Source organism: Polistes canadensis, unplaced genomic scaffold (genome assembly GCF_001313835.1).
Source record: "Polistes canadensis isolate GaletaPanama2010 unplaced genomic scaffold, ASM131383v1 scaffold_184, whole genome shotgun sequence".
NCBI lineage: Eukaryota > Metazoa > Arthropoda > Insecta > Hymenoptera > Vespidae > Polistes > Polistes canadensis.
Genome location: NW_014569731.1, coordinates 91,684 through 105,191, shown reverse-complemented (window position 1 = coordinate 105,191; position 13,508 = coordinate 91,684). Strand labels below are relative to the sequence as shown.

Here is a 13,508-nt window from a genome sequence, read left to right as displayed (position 1 = left end):
TATATATAATTATTATAATATAACGTTAATAATAGTACTATTAGCTTAACAACGATTGACAGTTGCATTGACATGTAACTGTTAAATCGTTTAGTGACTAGTAGCTTTACAGGTTTTCATCGATTTGTTAGGCCACCACTCCACTGGTTATGGTCCTTCTCCGATTAGGATGTTGTAATCCAGCGAAATATATTTTAATGTACAAATAATTTACAAGTCTTCCACCAATAAACGACGTATCTCGTGTACCGCGGAAGCGAGAATCCAAGCTTGAAATCGAGATATAGCTGTGTTTCATGCGATCGGCGTTTGCTAGGTCATCACCGTATCGGTCAGATCTTCCTTCAACCATTGTGGAATCGTTCTGGATCCTAGTCGTTTTAATAATTTTACAAGGGCCGTGTTGTGTGACAAGTAATATCTCTGAAAGAGAAAAAAAGAAAAATTAATCTTTAGTTTGAATAATTTCGCAAGAGTGCCATGTTAAGCAAAAAATAAAAAATTCGAAATTCATATGAATTTATTGTGTGATTTACTCTATTTTCTTATATATATTTTTATTACGTATATTATATTGACGTAGAAAAATGTTAAATACTTTTCATAACTAACTTGTAAAAATTTATAGGATTTATCCTCCATCGGTGGGTACTGACGTCCTTTGCTCTTTCCAAGACACTTAGTACGATCCTCATTGGTAACTTGACAAAAGAATCCTTTTTTAGGATCATACCTGAGATGCGAGGAATAATTAAATGCCGGAGTGATTTTAAGAAACCTTTGCAATTCGTGCAATGTTTCTACTGGATTTTGTCGCAATTGTTCGCCATCGATGATTTGCAATTGCTGAGGTGGATAAAACGACAACCATCTTTCTAAATGTTGAGCATACTTGCCGGGATTGAGGCATCTGTAATTAGAAATAATTTTTTATGTATATGCATAAATATTTATAATTAAAAAAATTCTTTTAAATAAGATTCTAAAATTATACCTATTTCGAAGGTCTCTTAATGGTTTTGGGGCCGTATCGCTGGCCGTAATGACCGAATGAAAGGAATAATTATTTGCTACAGGGTCACCATGAACTCTAGTATGTTGATACCAAGAATAAGCTCTTCGTGCTGGCGAAAGTAATATTGTAATGAGTTTAGCTCTTGGTAAAAGTGCATGCGCTCTTCTTGGAACCAATTCGCCATCGAAATAGGTTGCTGATTTTTCGAAAAGATATCTAGAACTTTCGTTTTTTGATGCCGGAAAGAAACTCATATACCTGAGATCAGAAAATAAAGAACATTAATATAATATTGATAATTTTTGAGATAGTAAATGAATTTAATTAAAATTTTATTTATCAACTAACCAATCTAAACCTTTATAATAATTTTTCCCATTGAAAAATTGTATTTCTTCGAACGTGTCTGGGCTGGGTAAATTACTGCTTATGGCCGGATGGATGGACAGAAAAGTATAGAGTGCAGTGGTACCAGTTTTTTGAGGACCTATGACTAAGAATCTTGGCAGTTGATCACACGTTTTGTTTCTCGACCAAATTTTTTGATGTCTTTGGTCGTCGCACGGATTCTGTAAGATTTCGAATAAAAACAATGACTCATGCGATAAGGTCAGTGATTTCAACTATAATATTGACAAAAAAAACCTATACAAATGTGTTCTGTATTTTTTTATATCCTATTTATTTTATCATCGTAAAATTATTATTTGTTTAATCATATACGTGGTTTTTTTTAAGTCTAGGTTATATTTAATATAGTATAATAGCACTATTTCTTGGTAATAAAAAATAAAGATATGGCGCAATGTTAGAAACAATTCCTCCATTTTAAATGGGAAAAATATTATGGTATATTTTATTTTTCACATTTAGCGCATAAAGTAACAATTTCAAACTTAATCTGTTTTTTCCTATTTTCGTTTTATTGTCAATGGAATCTGAAAATTTTACAACGATAACGTACTTTGAGTAAAAAAAAAGTAGGAATTCTGAATAGAATATTTTTTCATAAAGTTAACTATTAAAAAAGAATTTTTCAACTTACACCCCACACAGGATCGGCTTCTTCGGGATAAAGTTGAAAATAATGTTCACCGAGTTTAAGCGGCGGTGCACTCGACAATCTCAAATTTGTCCAACATTGAATAAACTTGATTACGGATTCGAAGGTATACAGTGCCAAACGATCGTTTCCATAATTGGACATGTGTGTCATAAAAATATTTATCTGGAAAAAAGTGAAAGATCGCAATTAACGATTGGACGATTAATCAATGAGTATGTTCAAAGTTGTGTAGTTACTATGGAAGAGTGGTGGAAGGAGGAGGAGGAGGAGAAGGGGTTGCACGGAGGTAGAGTTTACGCTTCGCTTACAGGATTATAAACGATCGTTTGAAAGAGTTCGCCGCCCTGTATCGATTCGTCCAACTTATCCCTTCCGCCTGGGTACCTTTCTATAAAGATGGTGTGAGTGAAAAGGCCGCACGTCTGTCTGGGTAGTACCTTGTAAGAAATGAAAAGTAAGATTCTAGTGAATTTATTCGTAATTTAAATAAAAATTATATTTATATATAAAAGAAGAAAGAAAAAGACGGTAGAATAATTAATTTGAACGATGGTTAATTAATCTAATTCTTTCCTTCCAATTGTGCTGGTAATTATAACGATGTAGAAAAAAGGTAGAAAAAATCTATTTCATATATTATATATATATATTTTATAATATAAATAATTGCTGTGTAGCAAATTAATAATAAAATGACTTTTTGTGTGTGTCTACTTTCGTATGATAATTAGCGTGAAATTTTAATGGTTGAATTTAAGAATTAAGAAATGAATTTTGAACGATGTTTATAATATGTGCTAACGTCCTCATTTATAAGTACTCGTTCTTCTTGAAAAATATCAAAGAGTTATTAATAAGTGATGACTGAGTAACTATAATATAAAGTGTCGTGTGAAAGTGACGAATATAGGAATATCGATCTGACAATTTAATAGGTCAGACTCGTGTACATTGGCCCAGACCTAGATATTCACGTCTTGTCGTCTTCGTCTTAATCGTATAGGTATTTCTAAGTATATAAACAAATCCTTTACACTTACCATGATGTTACGATGAATGAAACCGCGTCTTAAACGTGCTGGCCTTAAATGGGGGTATTCTTCCGTGCTAGTGACCTTGATGTTCCAAACTCTTTTCCAAGCCTCGTAGAGGCCTTCGTGGACCGGATAAACGCCTGAATGATGAGGACTTACGCTGTATCCGTTTACCGTTGGTATTCCGTGGTCCTTTGCGAATTGTTTGTTCAGTGCCATGTCCAATTGTAGATGGGTCACATTCTCGTAAAGATGGGGTTGTTGATGGTTCCACATGTGGGAAAACCACGTAAATCTACGAATTAGATTAACAAGGTAAAATATAATACACGTAATAACCTTCGCATATATAATTATGAAATTCAACTAATTCTACTAGCAAAATTTAACTGTGAAAGGATAAACCACGACAGATGATAATATAATATTTGATTAAAATAGTTGTTCACCTGTCGACGTTCTCTAGAAGCATATCGTCCCCCAAATTTTCCTCTGCTATCCCGTGATGAAAATACTTCCCGGAAAACCCCAAGTTGAATTTGAACCCCGGAACCAGTGCTTGAATCTTTTGTTGCGTCGCTAGCAAAGCCATCACGTCGTCCCTCTTCAATCTCGTACCTTTCTCACCGACAAATATGTCGTCTACGTCAACAAGAATCATACGATTCAAGCTTAGACTCAGTTGACCGTGCGACAGGTACGAGAGCGAATCGAGGAGTAACAACTTGTGCAACCAAAATCTTAGACCACCACCGAACAGGACTCTTTGAATGCCGTCGTATCTTCCATGATCCTGTTGAAACAAATGTGATTTGTAATAAGACTAATCTATGAATGATAAATCCGACACTTGAACACTGTTGTTTCAATGGATTCGCTTAAATGATAATGTTAACATCGATGCCGAAGAGGATCGAACGTAATCGCAAGCACGTGAGCTGTTAATTGTGTTGTTCGATGGTAATTCTCTCTCTCTCTCTCTCTCTCTCTCTCTCTCTCTCTCTCTCTCTCTCACTCTCACTCTCTCCCTATCTTCTTCCTCGCAGTGTATGGAATTTGCTATGAACCGAGCTTGTTAGCAGTAAACAACAATAATAATCTCACTGATAAACCCCATTACCGAAAAGGGTGGATTGCAGAAGAGGAACAGAGAGGGTAAAGTATCGCAGGTAGTCAGTTAATTAAATCAGGAGCCAATCAGCCGTTGGTTCATTCGATTAATGAGCAACGCCGTGGTTCACTTGTTTCGTACCAAGCACTGGGAGAAGCCACCAATTTATTTTGTTCGTTGATCAGCTTTACTCCTGCTTCTCTTTCTTTCTTTCTTTCTCTCTCTCTCTCTCTCTCTCTCTCTCTCTCTCTCTCTCTCTCTCTCTCTCTCTCTTTATTCCTAACAAAGCTTTATCCTCTTTTCGTGTACGTAATACCTACACACATATACCGTTATATATAAATGTAGAGAAAGAATGAGAAGAGAAGGTGCACAAAGCATAGTAGCACTGTATTCTCCTCCGAGGCACCGAAATCACAACGACGACGTCCATAAATCAATGTTAACGTTTGACGTTTACGTAGTTAGCCGAGCGCGAGCCACTGTGGATCGGTTTCTCTTATCAAATGCGACGACGCTAACGTTTCCTCCAACTTATCACGGAGGAAGAAATTCATCTGGGAATACGGAAATAAGTTTATCTTCCTTCCACCCAACTTCTCCGTCCGCAGATTTTTACATACAATTGATATGAACTTGTATAATACGTGTGTATACGTGTGTGTGTAAATGTGTGTAACATGTATATTAGAAATAGTGTATGAAGTATACGGAGAAAGAGAAAGAGAGAACAAAAATACTAGACAAAAGAAATGAGACTATCGAGCGTATGTAATATTCATATATAATACATGAAATGTCATAGTAGAACGTTTTCAGAGACGTTTCTACATATGTATGCACCAAATGTATATATTCTAGCTATAAAAATAAATGTCACTTTGTACCGTTTTATTTCACTGTCTATTGAAATCATATATAACGCGTATTACCATCCACCATAAACTTATCTACGCGCATAATTTCACTATAAATTTTCTTTCCTACGACTTTGTAACTTTCCTTCTCTATCCGACTCAACATTTGTATTGGATCGTTCGCTTGCTCGCTCGCTCGCGAACCAAGAAAAGACGTAATCAAATTTACAACATTGATTTAATACCACCGTGTTACAGAAGTTGTCGATAAATTCCATCCCGATTTCGATAATCCGATTGATTTTTAATATTCAGCAAGTTTCTATCGAAGGAGGTAAAAAATAAATGATAAAAAAAGAGTGAGAAAGAAATATCGTAGGGCAAAAAGAGATAAATAATTCAAAGTGTCGCAAAAGTTTTTTCCTCCGAGTTCCGTGAAATCACTACCCAGCCATTTTTGCATAGTACGACGACGTAGAAAAAGAACATCCCCCTCGAGCGTTGTAGGTTCGCATCAACCCCTGGAGAAAGCAAAACGAATCTTTCTTCTTCTTTTCTCTCTCTCTCTCTTTTTCTCTTTCATCCCAACCCCTCTGTTGCTTCAAGGAATCTCGTAATCCAAAATTCCTGAAGCGATCGTAAACGCCAAGTAATAGAGCTTTACGAATTGTTTCGAGCCCCTTCGTGGTACCACACGGTTTACTCGTATGGTGGTGCTGTGCTCACGTTTCTCTTCCTTTCCATGAAAATTCCTCATTTGTTTTCTTCTCTTCCCTTCCCACCTCTCTTAACGGTATCTACCCAAGCTCCCAACCCACTCTCTTTTACGTCTCGAGAAAATAAAAATTGCGAGAAGTCCGAGAAAAGTTACCTCACCAAAAAAGTATCTTACTAACAAACTGCATTCTTTCTCTATTTGATTACTTTGTCTCGAGCTGAATTACTTTATCTCAATATTCTCGATTCTCAACGTCACCATTATCAACGTTATCGGATTTTCTAGTAGCAAGACAGCTACGAGCTACGAGTTATTCGTCTTCTCCTTGTATCAAATGAACATTTTATTCTATTTATGGTTGATATTTATTGGATCTAATATTATGAATAAAATATCAGCACGTACGTTTTATCAAATTCTACATCGATTATAAATATTGACTAAATAAATATAAGTTTCTATCTATCATATTTCTCGAATATAAAATCCTAAAATGTGTGTTCGGATAAGTGATGAACGTAATATATTTCTCCGCTCTGAATTAGATTTACTAAGAAATAAATGTTTCAGCAAAAGAAACTGCTAATAAGAATAAGACGTTCAATTTATTTTTCTTTAAATGACACGAACTCTCTCTCTCTCGTAGGAGAATATTTTTATTTCTGGATAAGAAAAATAGATGAGACACGAAGGAAATGAAAACATCGATTTTCTATCGTTGTCTGATAAAAAAAGACGAAAAAAAAACTTGGAATTATGTAACGAGCGATTAATTACAGTAAAATAAAGAGTTCGATAGTCACGTAAGCTTCGATACAAATGAATGGTAATGCTTGGAATTGCGAACAGAACTAGCATTAATTCGGTAACTGTCGTTGCTAGAAGAAAAAGAGTTAGACGTGACACGAAAGTCCAATAAGGATCGTCTCACCTGAATGACAGTGGCCAGAGGGCTTTTGTTGGTTGGATAGTCGAGGCTGTCCCTGTGTGCCCAGGCCAACGGCTCGTAGGTACTGTGATTGGCCTGAAAAATGGTCCAGTCACCACCAGGAAGTGGTCCCCAGGCTGTTTCTCCGGATCTGGTTAATCGTAGAATAGGAGATGCCGCGTTCAACTGGGCGTCCTGTGTTAGAATGAAAAACTGATTTCATTTCGTTTCGTTTCACAGTTAAACCAATTCATTTCTTTTAACATTTTTTGTCTTTTCTTTTGTTTGTTTCTCGTGTGTTCAATGAGATTTGATTACAATTCTGTTACGTAAAAGGATAAGTCACGAGTAGATGATAGGAACGGAAATATGAGGAATAAAGGTATTTAAACTCTGAGTTAAATTAGTTGGTCGAATAAATCCCTGATACAATAACGTTTACGATTCGAGGTATTATGAGCCCCGTAAATGCGAAGAGAAAGAGAGAGAGAGAGAGAGAGAGAGAGAGAGAGAGAAAAAGGGAAAATAAAAAAGTTTCATAATGAGAAGAACTTAATGCAGGTATGTAGGTATCCTAGCCTTTATTATACTTTCGAGCGCGGTGATGCGAATTAAAGAGGAACGTAATAATACCTAAATGCATCTATATATATATATATAGCATAAATAGTATATATGCGTAATTAATTATCGCGTTTTTCGTTTAATCGCAAACGACCATCTATGTGGTTGCGTTAGAATTTTTCTTTTCCTTTCTTTTTTATTATTTTAATTCTTTATCATTATTCTTAACACTCTTTCGCTGTTAAATTATAAACAAATTTTCTTATCAATAGTTAAACAAATGTTAATGCGTATATGAAAAAGTTCGCTTTTTTAATCCTTCTCTAAGTTTTTTCTTCTTTCTTTGTTTAACATCCTTTCCCCATTAAACGATAAACAAGTTCTTTAAATCGATAATTAATCAATTGAATGCGTATATGAAAAATATGAGAAGAAAAGGTCTTCCTTTTTTTTCTTTTCGTATCTTTTTTTTTTTTATTACTTATTTTTTTTTTTATTCGTTGTAATAGCGATATAAATTTGTAAAAGGTAACGATAAAGTGGATATCGCTTGGAGATTATTACCGTTGACGGTGCTACGGGATGCATGCAAATTTATTCGTCGCAGTAACGTTCTTTTCCCACGAATCGCTTAACACTATTTTTCTTATTGCCACGTGAACGTATTATGCTTTGGTGGTTGTACAGTAGTAGTAGTAGTAAGTAGAAAGAGGATAGGTACTGCGAGTCGGTTAGAAGGTAACAACGTCTTTTATTATTCTACTTTACGAGAATTTCTCTTCGTTCTCACTCTTACTCTTATTTCGTATACCCTTGCTCTTACTCTTGCTCACAGTGCAGTCTCATAAGTTTTCTACGAAATAAAGTCGGTCGTTTCGTCACGACACGACGAGATTGCCACTTAAAGTTTTCTGTGATCGGAGTTTCCAGCCCTCGTGGCGTGATCTCTATTTTTTTCTTTTTTCACCTTCTTCTTCTTCGTCTTCTTCTACTTCAACTTCCACCCTTCTTTTTCTTCTCCTTCAATTTGTTTTTCATCTTCATTTTCATATTTAGACATTGAGGCTTAATCTTATCGTCGTGTACAAAATGTATTTAGGAAAATAGAAGAAATTTTGTTAATGTCTCACTTGGGGTTCTCGTTTTATTTTTGAGAATTTTTGGAAAATTGTTTGTCCCGAGTTTTAAATGGGAAATTATAGGAGAAATTGAATACTATGGAAACTAACCTTTAGTCGAAGATTCGTATGTATGAAGAGAGGAAAACCCTTGAGTTGGGCACCAACGAGACTCTCTTCTCCAGGAGGAGCAAAGCCTACGATTCCAACAGAGTATTCTCTACAATACTTGTCCAATAGTTCTCGATTCCACTTGTCCATTTGCAGGTACTTGTTCAGGTTCTCGAATATTAGAACGCCGTAACGACCCTTGTCGAGATTCGTCAATACCGGCAGGGACTTGCCGGCCACCTCTACTTTGTACCTGTAATCACACAATTATTTAAATTCTAGTCAAACGAGTACATGTAATCAACGTTTACTAGAGTCGTTTTAAATAATATTTCTCGACACTCTAATGTCAAGGAACATAATTCATTAATACAATAAAGTTTGCATTAGAATTAAATAACAATTTATTTTTAATAATTAAAAGGTTATTTTTATCTGAAAACTTTTCTTGCATTTTTTTTACAATTTGCGGGTTAAAACAAAATAACTAAATTTTCCGGATTTATTTTTGCTCTATTAGAGTGAGTTTGAATTGCAAAAAAGAAAGAAATAAATATTTCTTATCATATAACTTTTTAAAAATTACAAATGCTAGTTTTTGTCCACAAAATTTTGTTATAATTTTTATAGTTGTATACTGTATACAAGTTTATATTGTATACAACACAATCAAAAGATATCCAAATATTCAATGATTATTTAAATCCCTTTAGAATGAATTTTGCCGGTAAAAAAATTGTCCAAAACATATTTACCTATTTGTTTTCTAAATATTAGTAATATTTTCTAAATAATTGCATTTTTGGTGATCCCTTCTTTATAAATACCTAAATTTTTCACTGATTTCTTTTGCTATAGGAAATTCAAACGAAACGACTGAACCGGTGCAGGTAGTTAACTCGCTTTTTCGTTAGAAATAAATTTCCCTGGCTTCCGTGCCAAACGATACTTTATTCCCAACCCTTCTTCCTACTTTTCATCTACCTCACTTCCCCATATCACCAACTCCCCACCCCTACCGCCGCACCTTATAAATACATAAACACAAATATTTGTATGTGTGGATATCGCAATGGCCATTCGCTGATACGCGGTTTGAAAATTTCACTTCCTTTACCTACCGGATGTTTAAAACGACTCTGGTAATAAATACAAGAAAAATCGAATATCGATAGAGAATGCGGGGAACCAAGAACGAGATACTGCCGCTTATTGTTAAACGATAAAGCAACGTTGCTGCATCGAAATCGCATTTTATACAGAGAGGATGGGGATTGAGATAGTTAAAAAGTAACTTTCGAGAAAAGAAAATGTGATTACAATCCTTAAAATTGTTCGTTACGAAAAGAAATATATTTTCCTTTCTGCATTCTTTATCGTGATAACGGAATAAAAAAAAAAGATAAAGAAACTAAATTAGTTATGGTACTATCGAACAACTATCGTCATCGAATTTTTGATGTGTTTTGAAAGTTGTCCAAAAACAACAAAAATATAGAGGAGAGAAATAGGTTATGTAGTTCTAACGTTCCGATACATGACACCATCTTTACCCTTACACATCGAGGATAAAATCATTTTATCGTATGAATAAGCTCGATACGATGGATTTCTCTCGTATATACCGTTACAGCCTGTCGTAAATAGAGACATTTCGATTTCTAATTTATTGGAAATTCAGATGGTTCGTATTCGTGGTGGTAGAAGTGAAGATGGTCAAAATAGCGGTGATTGAAACGGGGTGGGGGAAGTTTTAGAAAAAAAAACGAGAGAAGAGAAAAGAAGAAAAGTAGTAAAAAATTCAAATGATTCATATGGTGGTTGTAGCGAAGGTGATGAAGATGATGCTTAGAAATATGGAGGTGGGGGAAGTTTGAGGAAGAACGGAAAAGGAGAAGAGGAGCTTTGCTTTTGGTAGAAAGAAGAAGATAAAATATTACTTCCTTATCGGGGACGATAAGCTTCGCGAATTTCAGTTCCTCTCATAGTTCTTTTTATTTTAACGACTGTGCTTCGAAAAGCGCCATTAAATCCATCCCCCTTGTCTTCTTTTTCTTCTCTTTATACGGATCGCGATGATGAGGATGAGAAGGAGATGAGGGAGGAGGAGGGGGAGGAAGAAGAGGAAGAAGAAGAAGAAGAAGAAGAAGAAGAAGAAGAAGAAGAGAATGCTCATTTAAATCTGTGCATATTATCGTGCTTTATTCGCGACAATAAATGCAACATCAACGAAACCTCAGGAAAAATCGTAGACCTCTGCATCTCATTTCTGAAACGATATCGTTTTTCGTATGACGAGTTATATGTATTTATAAAAAGAAAGAGAGAGAGCGAGAGAGAGAGTGAGTGGCCGCAACGATAGTGTGAGATAAAAATTAATATCTTCGGATAAAACGCGAATAGATTTTCCTCCTGTTATGTAATATTGCTCGTATAAAAAATGAAAAAAAATATAAGGGGAAAAAGGAAAATAAAGAAAAAAAGGGAAGGGGGAAGGGTAAATTGGTGGTTTTGCTAAACGACATTTTACTTCTATTCGCCATCATCGACGACAATTTCTTTCGAATCGAATCAGGTTATGAGTTCTAAAATTCCAATTGCCGATCTTTTATAGCTTCTAATATTTACTTCTTGGTTTTTAACTTTTTCCACTTCCTTTTTTCTTGATTACGTGTGTGTGTATGTGTGCGTCGAGAATTTCTTCGATCGTTTTCTTTCTCCTGGGAGTTCATAAATTTAACTTTTCTCGCAGAATTTAATGCACGTTCGTATCGAACACGGTGATTCTTTCAATTGGTACTTAATGAGCCGTGCAATTATTTTACGACGCACGATTGATATAGCAAAACTAGTGCTGGTAATGTAAAATAAAAAAATCATCTTAGCAAAGTTATCAGTGCTCGTAAATTTTAAAAATGAACGTGCCAATTCCACACGGTACTTCAACGAGTTCGAGGATTCGCTCGTCGATTAAATTATCTCGCGAGAAATACATGTTGAGATTTGGAAAATCGATCGGTTAAAAACAAAAGTTTTTTTCTTTTGTCAGTCGAGTGTTTTAAAAATGAATATTTGTTCCTTAGCAAAGAGAAAGCAACTTGTCTTGCATGCTTCGAAATGAATGTCGATTTTTCAAAATTTTTAATTAGTAATTTGAATAAGTTAAACAGTATTTTAAATAAATTTAACAAATTTATTATAAAATATTATTGTATAACGTGTGTCAACAGCCTAGCCACGTTGGATTATTAGTTCTTGTCAGAATATTAAAATCAAGCAATGTGGGCACGATTAATAAAATGGATTGATGACTTGTTCGAAAAAAGCAAAACCGTGTGTTGTTGATTCCAGATAAACGAAAAAACAGATGTGACCTCTTTTGTAGTATTAGTTATGTGGATAGGTGTGAGAAGGTGTTCGTAGAGAGGTGACTCAAACCCGTAAAAAGGAGAGTAAAAGACAACAATAAAATATTATATAATAACATAAACACGAATAAACAATACTGTACTTAAAAAATGTGATTTAATACAGAATAATGTGAATGTTACATTATATTTAATATTAATTATTAAAAATACTGACGAGCAAAAAATGAAATTATTTCGAAATTTCCTACGTTTCGTAATTTTTTTCCCCTTAATTTTTATTCCTTCAAGGAATAAATTGTTTATACGCTTATAAAGTCGTATAAAGCTTAAAAGCGATGTTTGTCCGTTGTTGTAATGACTTCATAACGACACGAACCGTTATTGGATTTTCTGTAATTTGCTTTATTTTCGCGTTAATGGCCCTCCAACGAGGAGTAGCATGCATCCGAGCGTGGTTTACGGCGAAGTAGTGTCTTCCACGTTGTTGCAGTACTAACCTACCAACCTACCAACCTACCTACCTACCAACCTACCTACCTACCTACCTACCTACCTAGCTACCTACTTACCTACCTACCTACCTACCTACCTATCTACCTACCTACCTACTTACCTATCTACCTACCTACCTATCTACCTATCTACCTACCTACCAACTATGTACCTTCACCGACTGGCACAACAAACCAGGACAGAAAATTGTAGTTGTAACTGATGAAGTAATCGATTCGATAATTGGTAACCACCCATTAACGAAGAGTCGGCAATTTACGTAGCTAACGAACTGTCATAACGAACTACCGTGTTGCTTCTTTTATTTCCTGCTAACAATTGCCCGAATCGTTTCGTATATACGTGTGCATGAGCGCGCGCGCGTGTGTGTGTGTGTGTGCAACACTCTTATTCGTTTTTTCGTTTACCTATTATCTCACAGACGATAACTAAAAAGATATCGTATAATCTTGATTGTGCAATCAATTCTATATCGAGTAGTAATATAAAATGTTATATATCGAGGATTATGATTGGATTAAATTAAATCGACTATACGATAAAATTTACATCGATCTAAACAAATCAGCGAAATGTTAGCTTTCCCATTAAGTTTTTTCTTTTCTTTTTTTCTTTTTTTTTTTTTTAATATGTAGGTAGTAAGAAGAAACAACGATTGAAACAAAAAAAAAGCAGGAGTATCGATTAATCGTTTATTATCGTTGAGATTTATTGGACGGGAAGGTTATTACTTGGATCGTTCGACAAGGTCAAACGGAAGCTCATACCACGCTCGAATAATCTCGAATGAAAGTTAGATTGAGGAATAATTCTTAAAGGAGCATCAACGAGAGAAAAAGAAACTTTGTAAACACAAGTTTAATGAACTTAGAAGCCACGCTTAGACCCGTCCAACCAATGGAAATATTATTACGAAAGAAGAAGAAGAAAAAGAGAGAGACAGAGAGAGAGAGAGAGAGAGAAAGAGAGAGAGAGAGAGAGAGAGAGAGAGAGAGAGAGAGAGAGAGAAATGGTGCATCGGCAACGGCATCTTTTCCAGCCGTTTTTCTTATCCCTACTAATCCGCTTGTCCTCGTTTTAATGATTAAATGTTTCGAGAAAT

The 13,508-nt window shown here is 35.1% G+C and overlaps 1 protein-coding gene across 1 annotated transcript in view; it reads right to left on the bottom strand.

Moving 5' to 3' along the window:
- Nucleotides 1–6: 6 nt before the first annotated feature.
- LOC106789459 (bifunctional heparan sulfate N-deacetylase/N-sulfotransferase) overlaps nucleotides 7–13,508 on the bottom strand; it is an 87,939-nt gene continuing 74,437 nt past the window's right edge. The window contains exons 3-12 of the mRNA XM_014753660.1: nucleotides 8,523–8,775; nucleotides 6,733–6,924; nucleotides 3,565–3,908; nucleotides 3,122–3,410; nucleotides 2,390–2,518; nucleotides 2,061–2,243; nucleotides 1,364–1,584; nucleotides 995–1,273; nucleotides 613–910; nucleotides 7–423 (exon numbers count right to left, since the gene is read on the bottom strand). Coding sequence (XP_014609146.1) covers nucleotides 313–423; nucleotides 613–910; nucleotides 995–1,273; nucleotides 1,364–1,584; nucleotides 2,061–2,243; nucleotides 2,390–2,518; nucleotides 3,122–3,410; nucleotides 3,565–3,908; nucleotides 6,733–6,924; nucleotides 8,523–8,775 — 2,299 coding nt within the window. The 3' untranslated portion in view covers nucleotides 7–312. The remainder of the gene's footprint in view (nucleotides 424–612; nucleotides 911–994; nucleotides 1,274–1,363; nucleotides 1,585–2,060; nucleotides 2,244–2,389; nucleotides 2,519–3,121; nucleotides 3,411–3,564; nucleotides 3,909–6,732; nucleotides 6,925–8,522; nucleotides 8,776–13,508) is intronic.